The following is a 26,972-nucleotide window of genomic DNA, read 5'->3' as shown; positions in this document are numbered from 1 at the left end:
AATAACAACTAATTCAGAAAATACAGATTCAGTGTCATGGGTCTTGCAAATGTTTTCAAATCCAGCAAATAGTTCTTCCTCTGAATCACTCTTTGTATAAGCCTACGAACTTTGTTTAGTTGTGGTAAACACAGCTTTGTTTCTCGGTGGACTGATAAAACCTGTGTAGCCTCACTCCAGAAACAGTATAGGAAGCAGCTGGTCAGATTGGAACAAAATATCAGGCAGTCTGTGGTCATGCCATCAGAGGCAGAGACTAACAGGGGCTTAAAAATGCCTGACATTTATTTATTTATTTAAAAAAAAATATATATATATATTTTGTATTTAACAATTTTTTTTATTTATTCCAAACTCACATTAACACAAACAACACATGGAAACACAGAATCAACTTTTAACAATATATGCCCCCCCCCTCCCATCACCCAACATACATCCCAGTGGTCAGGCATTAAATAACGACAGACACACATATAAACAGACGGTTCAAAGAAAATACTCGATGACATGAAAAATTAACCAACAAAAAAGAAAAAGAAATCCACAAATTAATAATATATATAATCTAAACTGTCCCTCTTCACTGCTCCTCCGGAAGGCCAAATAAGTGCCCCACTTCTTGCCATAAGCATCCAAGCTGCCCAGCCATCTATGCGACATCTTTTCGAAAGCTGCCACTTTGCCCAACTCGGTGCACCACTCATGAAATGAGGGCGCACCAGCCGACTTCCATCCCCCAAGAATCACCTTCCTGCCGATCATCACGCTGGTAAGGACCCAGTTTTTTATGTGTTTGTCTCCTACGTTAAGTGCTCAAGACCTCACAGACATAACTCTGAACCCAAAACTCTTGAATCTTAGTACAGAACCAAAAAACTTGGGCTATGTCACCATCCTCCAACTGGCATCGCCAGCAAATAGGTGTGTCTTTAAAGCCAAGCCTATACAATCTAGAGGGAGTACAATAAAAACGATGCAGAATCTTAAATTGAATGAGGTGCACCCTTGCATCCCTAGACATAGACTTGACATTTTTAAAAATCCTACCCCATTCCTCAACCTCTATTACTAAATTCAAGTGTCTCTCCCATAACTTCTTAAGAAATGTTAAAACCCTGTCCCCTAGACTCTGAATTAGCCAGGAATAGTACGTTGAAGCCTCATGATCTCAAACTGCTGTATAATATTTTCAAAAGGTCTCAATGCTCCATTTTCATACAGGTCACCCAGCGTATTAACACCCTTCATATCCATTCTGTCCAGCAGAAAGGGGACATGGTAATGTACAATTTAGGGTTTAACCAAATACTTGCAGCAACATTCAGGTAAATGTCTGAACTGAACCTGCGGGAAACTTTTGTCCACACTAAATGCACGTGCGAGATAACGGGATGTGTCTTTACTTCTCCGGGCAGCTTAGTAGAAAGACTTTGCAGTGGCAAGATAGGGGCAAGAACCTCCTGTTCAATAAAGAGCCAGGGAGGGGCTCTCTCAGGTGGAAGCGACCAATGCACCAAATGTCTGAGACCAAAGGCATAATAGTAAAACAAAATCTTGGGGAGACTTAACACACCTATGTCAATTGGCCTGTGTAACTTATTAAAATGCATCAGAGGACGTTAACCATTCTAGATAAATGATTTAGCTATACTATCAAATTGTTTAAAATAAAAGAGGGGAACTTCAGTGGGGAGAGACTGTAGTAGGTAGTTGAATTTTGGAATACAATTTATTTTTATAACATTAACCTTCCCAGTCATAGATAAATGTAGTGAAGCCCACCTATCCACATCACTCGAAAACCTTTTTATCAAAGGGCCAAAATTAACTCCACACATATTTGCTGGGAATAAAATGCTCAAATACTTAATGCCCTGTTTGGGCCACTGAAAAGTGCCCGGCTGAAAAGTACGCTGTCAGAGCCAAAGCTTCGGATTTAGACCAATTACAATACCAATAACTGTATCCTGAGAACTTAGAAAAAGAATTAATAATTCTGTGGAGGCAAGGCATAGATCTAGTACGGTCGGAGACGAATAATAACATTTCATCTGCATAAAGCAATCCCGTCATCACCCCTGGAAAATTGTCTTCCTTTCTTATCGCGGCTGCTATTGGTTCCAGGGCAAGACAGAACAATAATGGGGAAAGAGGGCAACCCTGACGGGTGCCCCTATCCAGAGTAAAATAATCTGAAATTAATCCATTTGTTTGTATGGCTGTCTATAAAGTAATCTAATCCATCCAATAAACGTGCTCCCAAACCCGTACATATCCAAAATCTTAAAAAGATAATCCCATTCTACCACATCAAATGCCTTTTCTGCGTCAAGTGAGATGGCAGCAACCAGAGTCTGAACATTCGCCACTGACCACATGATATTGATGAAACGTCTAATGTTATCAGAAGAGCTGCGGCCCTGAATATACCCCACCTGATCTATATGTCTAAGAGATGTCATAACTTTACTTAATCGATAAGCCAAAATTTTTTACAATATTTTAACATCTATTATCTATAGCTGGATTAGGGAAATTGGATGGTAACTCTTAAACTTGCTTGGATCTTTGTCCGTTTTAAGAATCAGACTGATATGGGCTTGTGTCATGGTTGGCAGTAGCTTTCCATTCTTTAATGATTCCGTATAAACTTCTAACAAAAGTGGAGCCAGTTCTGTAGCATAAGATCTAAAAAACTCAGCGGCAAAGCCATCTGGCCCAAGAGCCTTGCCTGTAGGTAAGGCCTTGATTACCTCATCAAACTCCTCCAAGGTTATCTCAGAATCTAGAGAATTTGTTTGCCGAGTCATCAGTTTAAGGAGTTTTAATGGTTCCACAAAATTTCTAAAATCTTCATCAGTAGACGAAGACGTGGACCTATAGAGATCAAGATAGAATTCTTTAAAAGCATTATTAATAACAGTGGCCGAGGTAAAAATTTCACCACCAGCAGATTTCACTGAGGGAATGGTAGAAAAAGACTCTCTCTGCTTTATATATCTAGCCAAAAGCTTCCCTGCTTTGTCCCCCGACTCTTGCCCTGAATAGACAAAACTCCACCTTTCGTGACAAAATAGTATTATATCTTATTTCAATCGGGTCAATTCTCTGAGGCCATCAGATGACATTCGGTGTTTCAGCTCTGCCTCGGCACTTTTAATATTCCCTTCCAACTCCACGAGTTCTTGTGCTTTGGATTTTTTTGATGATTGAGGCATACTGTATGATCTGGCCCCTAAGAACCGCCTTAAGTGCCCCCCAACCACACCCACAGAGGATACTGAGGACCAGTTGGTCTCCATATAAACATTGATTTCAGCCTTTAACATTTGTTGAAATTAAGGATTTTGCAAAAGGGATACAATAAAGCGGCAACTATATGAGTTCTTTTTCTCTGTATGTGGCAACACCTCTAAACTCACCAGGGCGTGATCTGAGATAAGATGTTTCCAATTGAGCAATCAACAACAGATGAAATGAGGGACTTAGATATATATAAAAAAAACTATTCTAGATTAAATCTTATGGACTGATGAAAAAATGTATAGTTCCTACCAGATGGGTTAAAAAGTTTTTTTTACACATCCTATGAAGCGTCACTGTTGCTCTAGGGGGCTTATATTTGCTTCACTATGATCAAGGACTGAGTCCATCAAAAGATTAAAGTCTCCTCCTAATATTATATAATGAGGGGTGCCAGCGGCTTGCAACATCTCTTCAAGATCTATAAAAAATGACTCTTCCTAATTTATCTTTAATCTGTTTGAGACATTTGAATTGTAGATGTTTACTTATCAATGTAATGACTCCCCTGCTCTTACTTGAGCCAGCAATAAAGAAAACATGTACACCCCATATCTTCCCAAATTTTTCAGCTTCCTGTGGGGAAAGATGCTGTGACGAGAAGGGAGTGGGCAGGGCCGTGTACACTCATGACCCGGCCCGGCCCCACCCTCCTCCTCGTCATACTCCTACCTCCTTTGCCTCAGGCTGGGGAACCCCCATCATGATGTACATCCCCCCCTCCTTGCCGGCAGGCTTTCCCCTCCTCTCTTGAGACCTGGGAGGGAGATGAGGGAAGGGAAAAGGGGAGAGGGAAAGAGCGAGGCGGAGTGACAGTGAGAGAAAGAGAGGAGAGAGAGAAAAAAAATTGCTCGCCTGGTCCTCGACCACTCCTCCACCTTCTGGCATACAACAGCCGCTCCTCCCTGGGCGGACAGCAGCGAGTCCTCTGACCCTTAACGGATGGAACGCCCTTTCGCATTCTGGTGGCCAGTAGCAAGCCCCTCCACCCCTATCAGCGGCTCCACCGCTCCAGGTGGCTGGCAGCAAGCCCCTCCTCCCCTCACGGATGGCGGCCGTTCCTCCGACCCCTCCGCGTTCTGGCAGCGGCTCCACCGCTCCAGGCAGCTGGCAGTGAGCCCCTCCTCCCCTCGCAGAAGGCGAGGGGAGGAGGGGCTCCTCATCCAGGTGGCCGGCAGTGACTCCTCCATCCCCCGGCAGATGGCCGCTGCTGTTCCTTTCTGCATACTGCAGTGGCGAGGACTTCACGACAGTGCATCCCTCCTCCCTCCCGGGTTTCAGAACCAATGTAACAGTGTTATGATGGGCGAGGAGGAGGCGGGAACCCGGCTGAACAATCAAAATAATGTTCAATGAAAACTTAAAAGACACAAACATAAACACACACGGCAGCTGCGTGTGGCTCTCTCAAACTGCCGCATCTGGCTCGACCTTATCCCTCTCCTCTACTGATTAGCCCGGTTGGGGGCCGGCCGTGCACACTCACGGCCCGCCCCCGCCCTCCTCCTCGTCACAGATGTGTTTCTTGAAGAAACGCTATATCATATTTCTTATGTTTAAGAAAATAAATAACCGTCCCTCTTTTTGATGGGTTGTCCCAGCCCATTCACATTCCACGTGGAGAGAGACAATCCATTCACATCAACATCTGACATTTTGACATGTAAGAAAAAATAGATTGTGTGTCAAATATAAAATTATAAAGACCACATTCCACATTGGTGCAACAATCAACCCCCAAAATTTCCCCAGAACAAAACAAACAGAAAGGCGTCCATCCCTCTGAACTCAAACAGTCCATGTATGCCTACGAGAGTCCCCACGACAACTTTGCAGTTGGATTGCTCAAGTCTGGTGTTTCTATACAAATATTTGTAAGACAGAATTACACAACAGAAGATAATCTTTAAAACAGACTCCAGTCAATAAGTGAAATAAACAAAAATATAAAAACATGTAGATTCATCCACTTAACTGTCTTGAAGGTGTGTTCCTCCACAAAACAAGCGCCAGCCGCTAGCGGAACCAGCATAAAAAAAAGAAAGAAAAAAACTCCTGGGCTGTTCAGTTCTTCAGGCAGTCAAACTGACTCCAATGTCCTGCAAGAAATATTCCCCAAAACCAACTCCAGCCAACAGGAGGCATAAGCACCCAAAACGAGCAGATTCATCCACAAGCTGTCCTGAAGAAATTATATTACACAAAACAAACTTCCGCTAGGCGGAACCAGCACAAAAAGAAAAGAAAAAGGCGTCCAGCTTCCTCGGACAGTCAAGTGTATGTTCAGTGAGACAGGTCCACTAGGCGGCAACATGAAAATCACCAAATGGCTTACTCAATCTCTAATTGTCTTTATGTAGGATAATGCTTGCTGTGGGCATGTAAATTCTCTACGGCCATCCTTAGCATCCATTCTCAGTTTGGCCGGAAACACCAGAGCAAACGCGACCTTGCGCTGATGCAAGAGATTCCTGCATTCCTTGAATTGACCACGTTTCTCTCCTGTCTAATTCGCAAAGTCTGGGAACAAGAAAATGCCATGGTTCCTCCAAGAAAGCTTTCCTTTACTCCTCGCCTCGCGCAACACAAGATCTTTATCGGATGATCTCAGAAATTTGGCCAGAATTGATCGGGGCCAGTCTCCCTCTGCGGATCTCCGAGCCGGGACCCCATGAGCTCGCTCGACCTCAAGCCCATGGCCTGTTATGTCGAGCAGACTCGGAAAGAGCTCATCCAGGAACCTCACCATATCTCGGCCCTCCTCATGCTCAGGAATTCCAACAATTCGGACATTGTTTCGTCGATTATAATTCTCCAAATCCTCCAGTTTTTCTCATACGTGTTCCAAATCCACCTTGGTCACAAGTGGAATAGCGGATAATTCCCTCTCCGATGACTCCAGATAATCGATCTGTTTCTAGACCTCCGACAATCTTGTAACCAACTCAGAGAATTTAGTCTCCATGGAAGTGATCGATCGACGTATCACAGCAAGATCCTCCAAGTCTGCAATGAACTTCGTCAGCATTGCAGACACATTCATCAATTCACGCCGGATTTCTTTCAGTTCACCATCCGAATTGAGTCTGGGGCTTTCGGCCTGTTTCTCAGGGGAATCAGCTTGAGCACATAAGTGTCTTTTAATGTCTCCAGAGCCCGAGGAATTTGTTTTTTTTTTACATATTGTCTTCCTAGAGCAGTTAAGAATCAGGGTATATCAAATTAAAAAAAAAATTTAAATTATTAATTAAAATTAATAAATAATTAAAATCTCACCGGTTTATGACACAAATAGTAATAAAACTAGCAAAGTGCGCAGAGCTCACCGTTCACACGTCCGCTCCTCGCATGGCATCACCGGATCTAATGCCTGACATTTGATCACATTCCAAAGACTGTGGGGATCTGAAATTGTCTAGTTGCAGACAAAGAATGAATTGTCTTACTGATGGTTTTCTCTGTCTTTGTGTAGGATCGTATTGTTTCCATGACTCTGGATAAGGAATATGATGTTGCTGTTCAGGCTATTAAGCTGTTGACGCTGGTTCTGCAGTAAGTTCAGCATTGATCATCATTCAGAGTCTTGCTCTCCCCACAGATGTCTCCATTTAATGTCTATATGTGTTTGTACACCTAGGAGTAGTGATGAGGTCTTGACAGCTGAAGACTGTGAGAGTGTGTATCACCTGGTTTACTCTGCCCACCGACCGGTTGCTGTGGCAGCAGGGGAGTTCCTCTACAAAAAGTAGGTGTCACGATGCAGTATTTCACCGCCCAGTGTTGATACTTCATTAAATACTGGTGTAAATAAATGCATTTGTGACACAAGCTCTGAAGCTCCAGCTAAGAGATTCAATATGACTCATTGACTCCACCATGTGGCCACTTTGTGTAATACACTCAAATTGTGCATGTGTTTATGCTCTTCCCAGGTTATTCAGTCATCATGGTCCAGAGGATGAGGGTCGGCCCAGGAGAGGCAGGCAGTGTTTGAATGCTAGTCTCATCAGAACAACTGTGTTGTTCTTTCTGGAGAGTGAGGTGTGCTTTGATGTGCTCAGCCTTTGATGTAATTCTTTGTCTCTCCCTTCCCAGAAAACCTACAATCAGCTAGTATGTAAATATTTAGACTTAGCACACTTTTGCCATTTCATGTCTGTATGTGGGGCCTGGAAATTGCATGAGAACAGACTGTGAGAAATCATTCAATCTGATTAATGTCTCGAATGGTTCAGCTAAAGCAGGTTTTTAACAGGAAACATAGTTCACGTGTCACCTTTTAGACAAATGTATTTTTCTGTCTAAATTTAGCTTTATTAATCAGCATGTTACATGCCTTTCATGGCAAACAGTTTTTTTATTTAATTTTGTGAAAATTACGATGTCATCATCTCTGATTATTAGTTATAATTAATAGAAATGATTAGTTAGCCTGGCTAGTAGAGTTCTCTGCTTCTGATAAGAACATTCCCATTATTTCATAGTCAGCCCATTTATACTTAACTTAAGCAAACAGCATTTTTAAGATGTAAATTGTTAGTTTATTGTTATTAGATTATTACTTTAGGAAAATATAAAAATGGTTCATTCAGACTTTTACATTTTCTAAATTTTCTCTCAGGGGTTACCCCTGACCCAAGGGCGTAGCCAGGAAATTACTTTTGGGTGGGCCTCAATAAAAATGGATGGGCCAAGTTTTCACCCAAAATTTGTTTTACCAAATTTTCCTTAACAACAGAGAAGCGGCGCATTCGACAAGTTCTTTCACACTTTCAGAAATCAGAATTGATGCATTTTTGTACTACTTTATGAATATATATTTGAAGTCAAAGAATAATCTCTAATAATCTGGGTGGGCCTGGGTCTAATTTGGATGGGCCCAGGCCCACCCCAGCCTACCCTTGTCTACGTCATTGCCCTGAACTCCCATACAGTAACCTATATTTTCTCAGTCAAAAGTCCCATACATGAATGTAAAAATAATTAAAAATAAATATTCAGAATGTAAAAATATTCGAACACAAAAACTGAACTGCTGTCACCCAACTTGAATACAAATGTTGATCTTATCTTGTAATATAATATCCAAGTGCCCTCAACTAATGAACTCCATGAAATATATTAGCCTAATCTTTTTGTAGAAAAGATCCCTCACACCCCACTGCTTTGGCTTTGGCTCTGAGCCAGTGTCCTCATCTCTGCTTTGAAGAGACTATTTTGACTATGTATTTTTTTCTTTTACAAAGGACTATTGCTGCCAATTTGGAAAGTTATAATAACTATTCCAAAAAAAAACAAAAAACATAATTTCATAGCCATACTGACTACTGACACCGTGCAAGTTATTATTTTCCAGACCTTTGCTGGGAAGGAAATGTAGAGACCGGACCTCTTGAAACTTGAATTGAATACCCCTGATCCATATCATTAAAAAAATGTGAAAAGTTTTCTTTACAATTATAACAAACACTTGACCCTCCTTAAGTTATAAGCCTTTAATTTTGGGGATGCCACTGAAACAGGAAATCTTTAAAAACACACTCAGAGCTTAAAGGGTTAATACTTATTTTCTCAAAGAACTTCAAAGATTCATCATTTATTTTAATTATTAGTTTTTTGCTGATAGTTAAAATATTTTTAATATTTTTACAGGTATAAATCTTTTATACAAGTATTCAGTACGTATACATGCCGTAAAATCAGTTGACATGCTGTAATTAAAATTTCAACAAAATCGTCTGGCATTTTCCAGTGGACTTTAATATTAGGATCAGATGGGCAGATTCAATAATAAAAAAAAAAAAAAGATAAACTGAATTGTATATTACCAATGCATTATTAGAGACTATACATACAAATACAAATTAAATAGAATGCTGAAGTTTAATTTGCTAAAGTTTAAAATCTCTCTTACGCGGTTTCGCTTTTGACAGTGGTTCAGATGAAAGTGATTCAGTGAGTGAGTTTTCGGGTGATGCGAAGAGATACTGACTCACCACTTGCAAGTGAAATCTCCATTCTCTGTTCAATAAATCCCGCTCCCGTGTTTATTATGCCTGGGACATGCGTCGATTGTAATGAATAAGCGTGTTTCTGTGCTAGGATGTGCAGTCGAGTCTAGCATGCCTCCTGGAAATGTATAAATACAAATTTTAGCCACAGAAACTGGGGAAAAACGTAAGTGAAGAAACCAGCCCTGATTCAAATGTTAGCTTTAGTTTATCCTTCAGATTAAAAACTTAATAGTGGATGGTTTTTAAAATTATATGAAATGTGTGTTATAGCTCCATGAGCACGGCGCTTACCTGGTGGACAGCTTGTGGGACTGTGCATCAGAGCTTCTGAAGGACTGGGAGAGTATGATCAGTCTTCTACTGGATGATCCGTTCCCTGGAGAAGAGGGTACATGTCTATCCAAAACTCACACTGTAATATCTAACAGCAGGAGTCTTTTTATCTGTTCTAAAACTTTTTTCTTATGTGCTCTACTAAGAAACATCATTCTTGTATGTGTTTCAGCTCTCACGGATGATCAGGAAGCAGCTCTGATTGAGATCATGCTCTGCGCTGTCAGACAGACATGTGAGTGTCACCCACCCATCGGACGAGGCACAGGCAGAAGGGTAAGACTAACACACTAAATTATTCTATCACCCACCTTACTTATATACATTCAGACATGCAGACATCAGCTATACACACAAAACAACACTCACAGAATCTTTCATTCACACATTTCCATTGTTTACACTCATTATGTAGTGAGTGTGTGTGTGTTTTTGTGGTTTGGTCTGGGTGATGTATTCTCTGAGTGTGTATGTTGTGTAATGTGTATTCAAAGAGTATGTTCTGTACTGGTGCAGGTTTTGACAGCTAAAGAAAAGAAAACCCAGCTGGATGATCTCACAAAGATCACTGAAACATTTGCTGTGGCTCTGCCTCTGTTACTGGCTAAAGTAAGTGACAGTACAATATCAAACAGATTTGAAGGATTGTACAGGAGAAATATTTCTTTAATCAAAAGAGTCTGAAAACAGTAGAGAACAGTGTGTTCTGAAATTTTGACTTTTGATTTGTCTAATTAGCTATTGAACTTATTGTTCTAACGTTATTAATTGATTACAGAATTTATTGCATGTTCTTAAGAGAAATTGTTGTAATTTTTTTTATAATTCTTGAGGCTTATTGCAATGATTTACAGTTCGCATAAGAAAATTATTTGACGGAAAAGAGTTGATTTTCCTCTTCAGGTAGGGAGCGAGCAGCTGCTCCACGTGGCGGAGTTCCAAGTATCACAGGGTCTTGTTCACGAGTGAGGGAAAGTTGGAGCATGAGATCGATATGCGGTTCTTTGGCTGAAGTAATGCGGTTGCTGTAATCGGACCATAGTGGTTAAGAGGGAGCTGAGCCTGAAGGCATAGCTCTCAATTTACCAGTCGGCCTAAGTTCTCATCTATGGTAATGAGCTTTGGGTGGTAACCGAAAGAATAAGATCAGACATACAAGTGGCCGAAATAAGCTTTTTCTTCACGGTGGCAAGGCTTACCCTAAGGGATAAGGTGCGAAGCTCTGACATCCAAGAGAGATTCAGAGTAGAGTTGCTGCTCCGTCGTGTTGTAAGGAGCCAGTTAAGGTGGTTCGGGCATCAGATTAAGTTGCCTTCTGGGCACTTTCCTGCAGAGGTGTTCTGGGCATGTCCAACTGGGAAGACTGAGGACCTGGGGAAGACACAGAACGCTGGAGGGATTATATCTCTCTGCTGGCCTGGGCACGCCTTGAGATCCCCCAGGGTGAGCTGGAGGATGTGGCTGGGGAAACTATGGTGGTGGTGTAGTGGGCTAAAGCACATAACTGGTAATCAGATGGTTGCTGGTTCAATTCCCACAGCCATCACCATTGTGTCCTTGAGCAAGGCACTTAACTCCAGGTTGCTCCAGGGGGATTGTCCCTGTAATAAGTGCACTGTAAGTCGCTTTGGATAAAAGCGTCTGCCAAATGCATAAATGTAAATGTAAAAGGTTGCTTTGCTTAGTCTGCTGCCACTGTGACCCAGTCCTGGATAAGCGGCAGAAGTTGGATAAATGGATGGATAAGAAAATTCCAAAACCACATACAGCATGTATTTGGCCTGAACTGAATCAAGATCCAAAGACATACAGGAACAAATTGATTTCAGAATGGACTGCTTTTAATCTCTCTTCCTCTCTCTCTCTCATTCCATGTCTCTCTCTCAGTATTCAGTGGACCCTGAGAAGGTCACTAATCTGTTGCAGTTCCCTCAGTATTTTGATTTGGAGATCTATACAACTGGCCGGCTGGAAAAGGTGATAATGCACACTAACATAAACTGGATTCCATCAATTTATTCTTTCATATTGTCTTAAAATTATTACATCTGTATCGAAAACATTTGCAGTGCTTATAAATTCTGCATTTGTGTCTTTGTGTGTTTGTGGTATGTGATATTATGGCTGAATAGTTGTCGAATATCAGGATTTTCTAGTGTTAACATGTTACATATCTGATTGTAATGTTAACATTTAAATATTTTTGATTTGATACATTGACAAAGTTAAAGATTATTAATTGATATAATTAGGTTCTAATAATATATTGTATTATATACTATTATATTTACTGCTCTGTTGTCTTGCAGCATCTGGATGCTTTGCTGCGTCAGGTCCATGATGTGGTGGAGAAGCACACAGACACAGATGTGTTAGAGGCATGTTCTATGACGTTTCAAGCTTTGTGCAATGAGGAGTTTACCATCTATAACCGTGTGGATATCGTCCGAAGCCAGATGCTTGATGAACAGATCGACAAGTTCCACCACCTGCTGGAGGACTTCCTGCAGGAGGTGTGTGGTGTTTTGTTCTTCTAGTGTGTTTATATGTGTAAAAAGACATCTGTGTGAATTTGTCAGTTTGCTTTTGGACTGTTTTGTGTCTAAGGGGGAGGAGCCTGATGAAGATGACACCTATCAGGTTTTGTCAACACTCAAGAGAATCACAGCTTTCCACAAGTAAGAACACACGTACACAATCTGGTTATATCTCAGAACATACTGTACTGACTACATAGGCAGCTATTTACATAGACACATGTAACGGATCTCTGTTTATCTGGGAAAGGAGGAAGCGGGAGCCAAATCCACATTCAATGAACTTTAATTACAGCACAACATCAAACTGAAAACACAGCAACATAAAACACTGACGCACACACACTCTTCGTCTCTCTCTCTCTCTCTCTCTCTCTCTCTCTCTCTCTCTCTCTCTCTGGCGTCCCTGGCTCTTCCTTATCTCCCTCCCACTGATTAGGCAACTCAGCGCCAAGCGTGCATCCTCACAGCCCGGCCACGCCTTCCTCCTTATCACACTCCACCACCACCCAATTCAGGCCGGGGCGCCATCCGGACTGACTTACTCCCCCCCATCTCTGGAGGGGAGACGCTGCCCTTCTGATCGTTCCGCCACCCAATGGTCCTCCCCGCCACCTGTGAATCTGAGAGAGACAAGGGGAGGGAGGGGAGAGAGAAAGAGCGAGCGGGAGAGACAGAGAGGAGAGAGAGAGAAAAGAAAGCGCTCTTCTTTGGCTCCCGCGGGCATGCCCCCGTCCTCGGCGGAGGACAGCCACTCCTCCGTCCCTTGGCAGATGGCAGCGGTTCCTCTTCCTCCCGGCAGACAGTCGCGTGTCCTCCGTCCCCTGGTGGATGGCAAGGGCTCCTCTGCTTCCTGGTGGACACAGCAGTTCCTCCAGCTCCTGGCGGATGGCAGCGGCGACTCCGTCCCCTGGGTATGGCAACGGTTCCTCCTCCTCCTGGCGGATGGCAGCGGCGAGTTCTCCCAGACAGCCCTTCCTCCTTTCCCGGGTTTCGGCACCAATGTAACGGATCTCTGCTCGGTCAGGAAAGGAGGAAGCTGGAGCCGGATGAACACTAAGACTTTAATTAGACAGAACATCAAACTGAAAACACAGCAACATAAACTCACACACACACAGAGCGGCCGCGTGTGTCTCTCTCTCTCACCTTTGGCTTTCCCGGCTCTTCCCTTATCTCCCTCCCGCACATTAGGCAACTCAGCGCCGGGCATGCATCCTCATGGCCCGGCCATGCCCTCCTCCTTGTTACAACACATATTCTAACTAATATGGACCTTCATAAGTGACTGGTTTTAAACACTTCTCATAGGCCAATATTTCATTAACAGTCAGTCGTGTGAATTACACGTGTCACATGATCTGCACTAGAAAGTAACCTAACCCAACTTACACATTTGATTCTGACAATAGCTCGAACCTGGGTAAGTTATTTACTCTAAGCATACCCCACATGTATGTTTGAGTAAATAACATATCTTAAAATTAGCTGCCAATATTTCCTGTCACAGGGTTCCCACGGTCATGGTAAACCTGGAAATATCAGGGAATTTCACAATTTTCCACAAAATCCTCGGACTGGAAAAGTAATGGAAATTAAAGGTTAAAGGTTGTTAAAGGGATAGTTCACCAAAAATGAAAATGCTGTTATCATTTACTCACTTTACTGGCTTTCTTCTGTTGAACACAAACAAAGATTTTTAGAAGAATATCTCAGCTCTGTAGGTCCATACAATGCAAGTGAATGATGATCAGTCCTTTTGAAGATCCAAAAAGGAGATAAAGTCAGAAAAAAACAATCCATAAGACTCCAGTAGTTTAATCAATGTCTTCTAAGACGATCCAGTTGGTTTTGTGTGAGAACAGACCAAAGTATAACTCCTTTTTCACTGTACTTCTTGCCATTGCAGTATGATCATGATTTCAGGCTCGATTACACTTCCTAGTGCTTGACGCATGGTCAGATCACTAGATGGTACTATAAGAAGTGTAATCGAGCATGAAATCATGATCGCCAAGGAGACTGCTGTCAAGATGTACATTGAAAAAGGAGTTACATTTTGTATTGTTCTCACCCAAAACAAACTGGATCGCTTTGGAAGAAACCACTGGAGTCTGATGGATTTAGTTTACACTGACTTTATCTGCCTTTTGGAGCTTCAAAGGCCTGATCCTCATTCACTTGCATTGTATGGACCTACAAAGCTAAGATATTCTTCTAAAAATCTGTTTTTGTGTTCAGCAGAAGAAAGTCATACACATCTGGGATGGCATGAAGGTGAATAAATTATGAGAGAATTTTCATTTAAAAGTAAACTAATTATTTTGTAAACTAACAATTTTGTAGATATGCTCAGCTCTAAAATATTTCATTGGCTAAAAAAATGCTTTTTGTAAGTGCAATCTTTTAAAAATGAATTTAAAAAAAAATCGTTATTCAGTTATCACAAATTATTGGAAAAGTCATGGATAAATAATTGGAATTTATTGGTCAAAAGGTGTGGGAACCTTGCTGTCAACGCTTTTCAGGGCTAAATATAAATACAGTATGGAAACATTTTTAAACATCTCCCATGACTCCATCTGCTATTGTTGATGGAGATGATTTGGTGAACTCATTGCAGTGAATTGTGAGATTGCCTTATACACAAAGGATACAAACACTGATGCTTCAAATTGACAAATTAAGCATTTTAGGAGGCAGCATAAATTTGCTGCCTACAGTTTGAGGCACTTTGCTTTGCTGCCTTGGTTTTGCAACAGAGCCTCTGTGTTTCTCTCAAGGCTCATATCGGTTTCCTCCATCGTAACTGTACGTGTGTTCCTTCCTGCAGTGCCCATGACCTCACTAAATGGGATCTTTTCACCAGCAACTACAGACTCTTGAATACTGGTCTGCAAAATGGGGACATGCCTGAGCAGGTACTGACCTCTAACCTCGTTCGCTTCTCATATCTAAAATTGTGCGTCCTCGCTTCATCCGTCCTCAAGCCCATTAACCGGGAACTGATCAAAGTCCACCATCATGACGGACGTATCAATTCTTTAAATGCACCATGAGGAGGCGAGGACCGAGGACGGAGGAAGCTTACCGAGGACGCTTGAGCAAGGAAGCACAGGAGCATCCTATGCAAAATACTTTTTTGGTTGAAGCACCTGACGCACGCATAAATTCTCCTCCCGCTTCATCTGACACAACAGTTTTAATTCATTTTTTACCTTTGCAGTTTAAATAAACCATGATTGTTAAATACTTTAACAGTGCATCTTGAATTATTAGGTTTTATTATGAAAATATCAATAAATCAAGCTTCAACAACATAATGGCAAGTGCTCTGAGGTAATGCAGTTGCACAGAGATGGTGCTTTGAAGTGATGCATGAGTGAGCAGGACATTCCATTTTACAAATCTGTCTTGCATTGATTCCTCCATCTTGGTTTCTTATCCTTGCCTCCTTTCCCTGTTTCCTAAGAGTAAGGAGCTAGGAAGTGAGGATGCACAATTTTAGAAATGAAAACCCTCTTCAACCTCACTGCAAGCACGTTTGTTTACCTGTTTGAGTCGGTGTGTTTAATTGTTTTGTTTTGTGTTTATAGATTGTGGCCCATGCACTGCAGTGCGCTCACTACATCATACTCTGGCACTTGGCTAAAGTCTCGGAGGGCAGCTCTACAAAGGTAAACAACACACAAACACCCAGGCCTGTATAAAACTGGAGTTTGTGCTTGTGATCATTTAGAGCTGCTGACTCTTTCTGGTTTCCAGGATGATTTGGTGCTCTTGCGGAGGCAAGTGAGGGCCTTCTGTATGATGTGCCAGAGTTACATGAGCAGCATCAGCACCACTGTCAAAGAACAGGTGAGCCTGACCTGCCATAGGCCACACCTCCACATGCTTAGAGGATTCTGACCAGAGACTATTTAGCTCGAGATGGAGCACTTGTATTAAAAATGAAAGGGAGAAATTTGGTACACTTAATATGGTAGATGTAGAACAGGAAGTCCCGCCTTAGAGGTAAAAGAGCCAATCACCTTTTAGATACAGACATCGCCTGTCAGTCTACTCGAGAATGCCCATGCGCATTAGCTGGACCAACCAGAAAAATAGAATTTTTTAGCGTGATCTGAGCTAAAGAAGCACAGTTTATGATACCATTATCGTCAGATTTTACTGCTGATTTGAAATATGTTCTTAGATTGTAATCTTGACCAACTGTTTTAGAGATTTTGGTCTTCATTCATGTAGATACGAGCTGTACTTTTATGCTGCTTGTATCCATAGAATACCTTGTTCTGACCAACTTACTGTAACTGTGTGTGTGTGTGTGTGTGTGTGTTTGTGTTTCAGGCCTTCACCATTCTCTGTGATGCCCTCCTGATCTTCAGTTACCAGATTTTGTCATCAGGACGGGAAGCTTTAGAGCCACTGGTCTTCAGTCCAGATGCATCTTTACAAAGCGAACTACTCAACTTTATCCTCGATCATGTGTTTGTTGACCAGGATGAAGACAGCAGCACAGGTAAAGAACAAATACAAACAGGACCAAAGATTGCTGTGATCCAGGGTTTTGCTATTAGGGGCATAGCAAAAAGCATTTAGTTTCTGAGACACTCACTTAACATATCTGTTACACTTAGGAGAGCTGTAAGTGAATTTGTGTCGGTTTACCCTAGAGTAAAGCATTAAGCCACAAGTGGCTGTGCATTACAGTTATTAGCAATTGTTAGCCGCAATGAAGTCTCCTTAACCATGGTCTTAATACACAACCACGAGTGGTTTGTTGCTTATGTAAAACAACAACACCCAAAGACACGAATATTCAATAAATATTTACACTTATTAATAATAATAAAAAAGAAGTTCTTCTGCCAAGTAATGTAAGGAACTTGGTGCTTCAACATAGAATTCAGTTGATGTGCAGTCATCAGGTATTTTACGTGGCTCATCCAATCAGATTTTGGAGCTGAAACTATCTGTTTAAAATCCTGTTTTAATGTATTTGTGTTTGGGTGTGTCTTGCAGAAGATGAGGCTGGCAAAATTGAGGCGCTTCATAAACGCAGGAATTTACTGGCTGCCTTTTGCAAATTGATCATTTACAATGTGGTGGAGATGAAGACAGGAGCAGATATCTTCAAACAGTACATGAGAGTGAGTCCTACACTCACAATCACTCTGACATTTCTTTGCGTTTGTCATTTGAAGTTTGCAGTGATCACTCTCTTTCTCTGTTTATGTGTGCAGTACTATAACGATTACGGTGACATCATTAAGGAGACCATGAGTAAGACGCGTCAGATCGATAAGATTCAGTGTGCAAAAACTCTGATCCTCAGCCTGCAGCAGGTAAGCCAGTATTTTCCTAATTACCGATGGATCTGCGAGTAGCACAGAAAAACAGTTGTTATATAACAGTGTTGTATCTGTGTTTTTTTTTTAGCTATTTAATGAGATGCTCAATGATCTGGGTTGTAACTTTGATCGTTCCTCATCTGCATTCTGTGGGATTAAAGAATTGGCCCGACGTTTCTCTCTCACGTTTGGACTCGATCAAATCAAAACCAGAGAGGCCATTGCAATGCTCCATAAGTAAGTCCATTCAAACACACATGCTCACAGAGACACCACATTTCTTAGTGACAGTTCAGAGTCTGAAGTATGTGTTTGTTGCAGGGATGGAATAGAGTTTGCCTTTAAAGAACCCAGTCCACAAGGGGAAGGAGGCCCACCTCTCAACCTCGCTTTCCTTGACATTCTTAGTGAGTTTTCCTCCAAACTACTGCGCCAGGACAAAAAGACTGTGTAAGACAAACACGCTAAGAAGCCCTCCTGTCTGTACACTTTTGTACTGTTTTATTAATGAGATCAATCAACTCAATCAGACACTCCCTTGTGCATTCTGTGTTTGACTTTTGTCCCCCATTAGGCACCTGTATCTGGAGCGGTTTATGACGTTTCAGATGGCCCTGCAGAGGGATGACTGCTGGTTGCCGCTCATCTCATACCGGAACTCTCTGCAGGCCGGTGCTGATGATGACACACTGTCTGTCATCAGCGGCATGAGCAGTAGAAGCTCCGCCCGCAGCCGCAGGAGCAAAACAACTACTGCCAGCAAGAGGAAGCTACCTGAGGGTGTGTATCCATGAATCATAATTCTATGCTTAATAATAATGACTTCAGATCTTGTATGACTACTAGTTCTAACTATTGACTGTTTACTGCTGTCACAACATGTATACAACTAGCACAACCTAAGGGGATAGTTAATCCATAAATGAAAATTGTCATCTATTACGTTCCCTTGTGTCATTCCAAACACACATGTCTTTCTTCTGTGGAACACAAAAGGAGATGTTAGGCAGAATGTAAGCCTCTGTCACCATTCACTTTTATTGTGTGGAAAAAAGATGCAGTGAAAGTGAATGGTGTCTGAGGCTGTCAGTCCATTCTGCCTAACATCTCCTTTTGTGTTTCACAGAAAAAAAAGAGTCAGACGGGTATAAAAACAACAAGATAACAGTCAGTGATGACAGAATTTAACCATCCCTTTAAGTCATGTGATCCATTACTAATAAACAGTGACCCAACACGTTGACTAATTGACTTGTCAGTACAACCTCTACTTCAGAGTCGAAACTAGTGTTATGTCTTTGGGTTTTTCTGTCTCTCAGAGGAGAGCAGCTGTAGTAGTAGTGATGTGAGCGCGTGGGTGCATCATGTGCAGAGCGCTCCTCACACTCCTGTGATGATGTCCTCACCACATATTGTCTCCACTGTCCTACGGGATGCAAAGAAGCTCTGCCCAGAGCAAGGGTACATGGGAATATACAGCATGAGCAACGAAACGCAGCATACACCTCTGCAGCAGCTACATCAACACATGGACTACAAGTAAATGCACACACACACACATTCATTCATATACTCTCTTTGACACAAACATTGGTGAAGAGGTGTTTGAGAGCTGTTGTGTCTTCAGTTCTCAGGTCACGTGGATGATCACCCAAAAGCAACAGCAGGAAAGAGCAAACATGCAGTATAGCAAAATGAGGGGCCACATTCAGCATGCCGTGTAAGAGCACAACTACAGATACATGCCATTGAAGAGACTGAAATTCTATCCCTTTCAGCCCCATTTTCATTTCCAACAAAAATTAAATATGGTGCTGCTCTGAATAAGGTCTATTGTAAGCCACAAAACAATTAATGAAACAACAAAAACGGAAATGATAACTTACAAAAAGATCAAAACATTGTTTTGGACAATATATGCTTATGCTTGTATCTCTCAATATTACCAACTTTAGCAGCAGTTCTCTCTCTCTCTCTACCTAAATAACAATATAATGCATTAATAATATTAAAATGCATTCATATTGCAACTAAAATTTCTTTAAGTTAAAACACTGAGAAACAGAAAAGTTTTTCATTACCGAAGCAATTATAGAAATGTTGCGAATGACAAAGTGTGTTCCGGTAATAAGGTGACCAGTGTTAATTTTTACACAGTTTTTTTGTTTTAGTCATAGTTTTAGTCTTTTGTCTAAAATGTCCTTTAAAATTAGTCAGTATTTTTCATCAAGTCATATTCATTAATTTTAGTCAGTTAATACTGATAACAATTATATTGTTTAGTTGATAATGTGTAAAATGACAAAAACGTGTCAAACTGTAACAGCTCAAACTTTAATCAAATATTTAAACTTTTAGAAAAAAATGTATAAACATTTAATTAATTTAAACATATATAAAACATATAAAAGATACATACAAAACACTGTACTGTCCTTGTTGTGAAAACCTGAGCTCCTGAAATTTTAGCTTATAATGAATATACTGAAGTATTAACTACTCTTTAGAAGTTAACTTACTTTATTCTGAATTCTTCATGCTTTAGAGACCGTTATTAATTTTCCGTGGTAAGTCAGTTTAGGCATAATATGACTTGCACGGAACTTTGTTCAAGTTCACCTGTTCGTTTGCTTCATTGTCTGTGCAGATGCATGTTGTAATATTACATATACAGTATGTTGTGGATATAGTGATTAATCTTATGTATAGATAGGATGTGTTTCAGTTTAAAAGCAGTTAATTTTGCCGGTGTTCAGCACATTTAACTCGCGCAGCTCAAGCAGGGAAATCCCCAACATACTGTCATAATAATATTCTAATAGGTCAACATTGTTTTTAATGTGGATTTATGGCAGCAGCCACATTTGGATCATTTGTGATTAACTCTTAGGGATTTTAGAAATCCTCAGGATGACTTCTAAGTTGTCATGGGTTGAAGAGCTACTTTTAGCATTAAAATGCTTCATGAATTACTTTTAGAAGAAAATGTAACGAGTCCTAAACTCAGGAGTGACACTTCCCTAATTTTTATGAGTTGCTTCTAAATTTCTGCATTAGGAGCCACTTTTAGCTTTAAGATGTTTTTGTGTATACGGGCCCTGGCATCTTGCAGTCTGGCTAAAAAGAGATGATGTCATAAAAAATTATGTAGCTTCATGGAACCCTAAACCAATCGGATTGTATTCATATCTATGCAAAAAGTCATCACTATTTGGGCAGAGAGACATGTGAATGGTGACTGTTACATATGGCCACTAGGAGATGGCGCCAAGTACATGACACAGACTCAAAGACTACTCAAATGGCACTCATTCTGTGAAATCTCATTACTAAAATCATGTCTGCATGCTATGCAAACCTTTATTCATTGTGTTTGCATGTTTAATTAGTTCTTATGTACAATAACTTATTAGACAATAAGGGGCTTTTGGACACTTGGAGACGTTTTTGTACACTAGGATAAATTATTTGTGTAATACTTTAACTTTTCATTGCTTTTTTGAATCAAGACAATTTTTCTTAGTTATATTTGACATGATTGGGAACAAAACAAAAGCTGTTTTTCAGAGCCACCTTATTTACACCCTGAGATATATAATGTCAAATTAGAAAAATCAGAAAAAAGTAGTTTTTGGCTCAAGTTGTTTTTTGATTTTTCAGCAGTTTCTTTAGCCCCGTTCACACCGCCGTGTGCATTGTTGCTTGGCGTTGCTAGACTCTGCGATCTATGTCACTAGTGGGCGTTCCTACTGCTGCTGCCGCTCTGTTATTGATGGACTGCACAACTGGCCATTGTATCTTTTTAAATGCTGATTAAAGATGATACTGCCGATAAAACTAAGATCCCATTTTAATTTGACAAGGAATCGGTTCTCTTGCCTTTAAAAATGAACATTCTTCAGGGGAGAGCATTTTATATAATCTGCAGCATTGCTAAATGCACCATATCATTAAACAAGACGAACGTTATATCGATTTATTAATCAAACTCACTCAGAATGCTGACACGGTTTTCCACGCATCATTTTATTAGCCCATATCCATGTATGTGGTTACAGACAAATTAATTAGAAGAGTGAAATCGCTCACAGAAACGTATAACTTTTCCTCCGTCTTGCATGTATTTGTCTCCAGTATCTCACACACTCACAGCAGATGGGTGACTGATGTGAGCTCCACTGTCTTCACTCTCATTGGTAGTCGCTCGTCATTTGCATAAAGTTGAAATTTCCTCTACTTGTCTTGGAAGTCGCTGTGCGAAAATGAAAAGGATTGTGTCGCTATGTTGTGCGATGCCGCTGGGGGTGTGAATGGGGCTTTAGGCTGAGAGTCTGAGAATTGATCATAATCTACAGTATATCAATAAAAATATTGATTTTTTGTTTTGTTTTTTAAATGATACCATCAACACTGGACCATCCTTGTTTTTTTTTTTGTTTTTTTGTTTTTTGTGGAGTTGTAAGCCTTTAATTTTGGGTATGCTACTGAAGTAGGACATTTTTAAAAACCCTCAGTACTTAAAGGGTTAATATACTGTTCAGAGTAAAGACAAAAGTATTTGGATAGTATTTGGTAAATTATCTTATTTTGAAGTGTTACTTAAGTGTTCAAATACCTTTTGGGGCCACTGTAGATACTTGCACAAACTCACACGGATAAAAACATACTCAAAGTTAGATTTAATGTTATTTTTATTTACTCGTTTGTCAGTCGCCGTGGCAGTGGGCTGATGGAGGATGATGAGGAGCCAATTGTAGAGGATGTGATGATGTCATCAGAAGAACGACTGGATGATCTTAACGAAGGCATGGACTTTGACACCATGGACATTGATCTGGTGAGAATCATTCAGAAATGTTAACCAGTGAGAACCCCTTCTCATCCAGTCTGGGCAAAAATTGCTTATGCCCACCCAGGGTATAGGGAAAGTGCTGTCATTCTATCAGGACAGAGTGAAAATGACTTAAATTGAGTGAGACACAAAAACAGAGAGAGAGAGAGAGAGAGAGAGAGAGAGAGAGAGAGAGAGAGAGAGAGAAAACACTGTCATGTAACACATTTTGTGTTTCAGTGTGTTTTTAACTTTGATCTGTTTTGTCCCTCTAAAGCCTCCATCCAAAAATCGCAGGGAGAGAACAGAGCTGAAACCAGACTACTTTGACCCTGCCTCCATAATGGATGACTCGGTAAGCATCCATCCATCTATTTATTCACTCATTCAGTAGTGATGCTTCCTAAAGCAAGTGTCACTATTACTATTACTATTGCTCGTACTGATTTCTAAGTGATTGGAATTTCGCCTGTCGAATGATAAAACGGGAGAAGGAGGGACCAGAGTCATATCTAGGGACAAGAATGCCATAGAGACTTTTGGTGGGCGCTTTTGGTGGAAGATAATCTTTTAGAATACCCTAGATATGGGTACCGCATAGAAACATGCTTAAAACAGAACACCATAGCAACTACAAAGCAACACCCTATCAACCACCTATATGACGCCAAGTTTTGGATAGGCAAACATCACTCATATTTTCTTTAAAAAAATCGAAAAATCTAGTTTGCCTATTCATTTTTCTATTCAGTTATTTTGATAGCTATTATCTTTGTCTGTCCGCTCTTGTCATTGAGAACTGAAAGTGAGAAATGCTTTGAAGAAAAACATCACTAACTCTTTCCACCTACAACACTGGTCTAATTAAGTTACTATTTGGTTACTGTGTTTGTCTAACAGGTTCTTAACGTTTCCATGTTCTGAGCTGGGCACATCAGAAAAGCAGTGATGGTAAAAAGAGGTTTTCCTGCTCTTCTGATTTCACTCCATGGACTCTGAGCACACATGAGGATGCTGTGTACCTTTCCCTCTTGAAAACACACCATTACTTTCCATCTGTACATAAATAACAGCCCACAAGGCAAACAGACATTTACAGCATGAAGATCAGACGTATCTATTCATGCACTTTTTTTTTTTTTTTTTTTTTTTTTTTGTACTGGATGTTTAAAAATAGCTGTTTTTTTGTAATTCCTTTTAGGTAATTTTGTAAAGACAATCAGTTGTAAATCAACTTTATAATGGGGTGATTTAAATCTAAATTGATAACTTTCCTTAATAGGTTTAGACTTGCAGTGTCTCTAGCTGTTTTTCTTCCAATATTTCTTTCTTTTTATTCATCACTCACAATGTTTTAGCTCCCCTGAAGTACAGGAGGTTAAACCTTTTATCAGGATGATATTCCTCACTCTTCTCTTGTGCGATTCTGATTGATCCTTGGTGCTCAAAGCAGTTGTGCTGATTGGGTGAAACTTCAAAAGCTTACAGTTAAATTGCTTAATTTAGGTATGTTCTCATCATTTTATTTCAGCTTTAATTTCAAATTTGTTTCCACTTAGGGCATTGACCCATTTTTAGAGAAAAGCTCTTTCTGCAGATTATCTCTTATTTCCTTTTTTAAAGATTAGAATTAGGTATTATAATATATTGTTATATCTCTTTAAAATATATATAAAAGTATATATATTATTTTGTTTTACACAAAATGTGTAACGTAATGTGAATCGTTGCTGATTTTATATTTAAGTTAATGTTTTTTATGTTTGGTATCCAACCTACTGTTTCATTCATGCTGCATCTGTCCTTAAAGAATCACTGATGTTTTAATTTTTATTTTGGAAAAGCTCCACTGTGAAAGATTCTTTGATCTTTTACCCTCTGTGTAATTGAAGTTTGGATACAGGTTGTGGGTTGTCATGGGGTCATGTAGTTGAAATCATGAAAGGCTTGTTAATCAGAGTAATTGAGGTAAGAAATCTTGATAAATGGAACCACAGTGATTGTATGCTTATTGAAATGCATTTCCACAAGGAGCTTTTGTTTAGGATTGCTAAAGAAATGTCTTTTTATGTGCATCACACACATTTGATTATTTGTCACACTTTGATTTTTTTTTATTTCCTTTTTATGAAGTATCTCCTTATTTCCTAAATTGTGAGTGTATGTGTTTTAATATATTGGACTGTACATAAATCCAAGATGTTTTTATTCTATTTACAAGATGTCTGTTGTTACATTTCCTGTGTTCATTTGTATATGAAGACAAAATAAACTGTCCTGCAATGGTTTCAGCAGTGCTGTTAAATTAGCAGCTCGCAGAGAGACTCTTGACCAGTCATCATTTTACTCAGTTACAAATTATATTCTTAAACTGTGTTCTGTATCATGCTTTATTTTATTTATTTTTTTTATCCCCTTTTCTCCCCAATTTGGAATGCCCAATTCCCACTACTTAGTAGGTCCTCCTGGTGGCACGGTTACTCACCTCAATCCAGGTGGTGGAGGACAAGTCTCAGTTGCCTCCGCTTCTGAGATAGTAAATCTGCGCATCTTATCATGTGGCTCGCTGTGCATGATACCGTAGACTCCCAGCATGTGGAGGCTCATGCTACTCTCTGCGATCAATGCACAACTTACCACGCGCCCCATTGAGAGTGAAAACCTCTAATCATGACTACGAGGCAGTTACCCCATGTGACTCTACTCTCCCTAGCAAGCTGGCCAATTTGGTTGCTTAGGAGACCTGGCTGGAGTCACTCAGCACGCCATGGATTCAAACTGGGGCAACTCCAGGGGTGGTAGTCAGCATCAGTACTGGCTGAACTACCCAGGCCCCCTGTGTGATGCTTTATTGATGAACACTGAAACTCAAAATTTATGTTTATTTGACGTTGGTCTTATGTCATGGATAAAACTTTTTGTCCTAAGTCAGTTACTGTTTATTCATTGATCTCCACCAATGAACCATGAATGTAATTGTCACATTTTCTGGGTCATGAACAAGAAGGTCATTGTTCTATAGTGGCTGAATCAAAGCCTTTATTCACACTGAGAATCAATGGCTGAACAAACACGCTTGCTTGTCTAGAACAAATAGTAGAGATAAATGTGCATGAAACAAGGCTCTTCTAATGTGTTAAATTATTGCATAAGCCCATTTAGAACAATTGATTTCATTTTGTTTTTAAGTGAGTTTAATTATTATACTGACATTTCAGTGTTATTTGTAATTCGGTAAAATCAGAGAATCAGCCAGGGCATGAGTGTAAACAAATAGTTTATTTCTAAAATTTTATCATAATCTTTATAGACCCCCCTGGACCTGTGGGCCTTACAATGGCCCTGATACCACTCCCTAAGTTATGTTTTAAATGTCTTTGTTGTTAACAGCCCTGCACAGAGCAGTAAAAAAAATGTTTACTGAATAAAAATATCTTGTTAACCTTCTATTACTTTCACACAGAATAAATGGGTCTTTATACATGAAAATATACAACAACCTTTTTATGTTTAAATGAGTAGTTCACCCAAAAATGTAAATTCTCTCATCATTTACTCACCCTCATGCTTTCTTTTTCTGTAGAACACAAATGAAGATTTTTAGAAGAATGTTTCAGCTCTGTAGGTCCATACAATGCAAGTGAATGGTGATCTGACCTTTGAAGCTCAAAAAAATCACATAAAGGTAGCATAAAAATAATCCATAAGACTCCAATGATTTAATTTAATTATATGTCTTTTGAGGGGATACAATCACTTTGGGTGAGAAACAGATTACTATTTAAGTCATTTTTACAATAAATCTCCACTTTAACTTTCAGAAGGTGCACTCAGTATTTTTTCCTCATTAAAAAAGTTTTACTCCTAAATAAAGTAATAGTAATTCTGAAACGTGTATAAAACCATGAATGCTCATATAAGATGGAGCCTCCTGTCATATCAGTAACCTAATAAAAGCAGGTTTTTTTTCTACATGGAGAAGGTCCGCACATGGGGGCAGCCATATTGGATCACATGACCAGCCGAATACTACTTGCCTAATCTCAGTAACCACCCTGTTATTGGACACTTTCACTCGTGGATTAAATGAATCATGGCTGACTGAATAGTGAATTTCTACAATGGTATTGGTAACTGAAAACTATTGTGTTTTGAATGATGCAGCATAAACGCTGCTATGTGTCAGTATAAGTCCAATACGACATATATAAAAAAATAAAATAAATAAAAATAAAAAAATACTAAGTGCACCTTTAAATATTTATCTGTTTCTCACCATCACTTATAATATTGCTACTGAAGATATTAATTTAACCACTTCTTATGGACTTTTTATGTGCATCACACACATTTGATTATTTGTCACACTTTTATTTTTTTTAATTTCCTTTTATGAAGTATCTCCTTATTTCCTAAATTGTAAGTGTATGTGTTTTAATATATTGAACTGTACATAAATCCAAAATGTTTTTATTCTATTTACAAGATGTCTGTTGTTACATTTCCTGTGTATGAAGACAAAATAAACCGTCCTGCAATGGTTTCAGCAGTGCTGTTAAATTAGCAGCTCACAGAGAGACTCTTGACCAGTCATCATTTA

At 39.9% G+C, this 26,972-nt stretch overlaps 1 protein-coding gene across 2 annotated transcripts in view; it reads left to right on the top strand.

Annotated features, from left to right (window-relative positions):
• Positions 1–24,659, top strand: part of stag2a (stromal antigen 2a) — a 37,954-nt gene extending 13,295 nt beyond the window's left edge. For both annotated transcript variants that reach the window (XM_051674478.1, XM_051674470.1), the window contains exons 12-34: positions 6,779–6,858; positions 6,944–7,051; positions 7,239–7,347; positions 9,591–9,708; positions 9,826–9,929; positions 10,170–10,262; positions 11,541–11,630; positions 11,963–12,166; positions 12,261–12,331; positions 15,024–15,111; positions 15,787–15,867; positions 15,956–16,048; positions 16,538–16,709; positions 17,213–17,340; positions 17,434–17,535; positions 17,630–17,778; positions 17,863–17,991; positions 18,116–18,321; positions 18,861–19,080; positions 19,169–19,261; positions 22,252–22,378; positions 22,650–22,727; positions 23,273–24,659. In XM_051674478.1, coding sequence (XP_051530438.1) covers positions 6,779–6,858; positions 6,944–7,051; positions 7,239–7,347; positions 9,591–9,708; positions 9,826–9,929; positions 10,170–10,262; positions 11,541–11,630; positions 11,963–12,166; positions 12,261–12,331; positions 15,024–15,111; positions 15,787–15,867; positions 15,956–16,048; positions 16,538–16,709; positions 17,213–17,340; positions 17,434–17,535; positions 17,630–17,778; positions 17,863–17,991; positions 18,116–18,321; positions 18,861–19,080; positions 19,169–19,261; positions 22,252–22,378; positions 22,650–22,727; positions 23,273–23,296 — 2,667 coding nt within the window. In that variant the 3' untranslated portion in view covers positions 23,297–24,659. The remainder of the gene's footprint in view (positions 1–6,778; positions 6,859–6,943; positions 7,052–7,238; positions 7,348–9,590; positions 9,709–9,825; positions 9,930–10,169; positions 10,263–11,540; positions 11,631–11,962; positions 12,167–12,260; positions 12,332–15,023; positions 15,112–15,786; positions 15,868–15,955; positions 16,049–16,537; positions 16,710–17,212; positions 17,341–17,433; positions 17,536–17,629; positions 17,779–17,862; positions 17,992–18,115; positions 18,322–18,860; positions 19,081–19,168; positions 19,262–22,251; positions 22,379–22,649; positions 22,728–23,272) is intronic.
• The last annotated feature ends 2,313 nt before the right edge of the window (positions 24,660–26,972 follow it).

Source organism: Myxocyprinus asiaticus, chromosome 3 (genome assembly GCF_019703515.2).
Source record: "Myxocyprinus asiaticus isolate MX2 ecotype Aquarium Trade chromosome 3, UBuf_Myxa_2, whole genome shotgun sequence".
NCBI lineage: Eukaryota > Metazoa > Chordata > Actinopteri > Cypriniformes > Catostomidae > Myxocyprinus > Myxocyprinus asiaticus.
The sequence above is the reverse complement of the archived record's forward strand: the minus strand, read 5'-3'. Positions and strand labels throughout refer to the sequence as shown.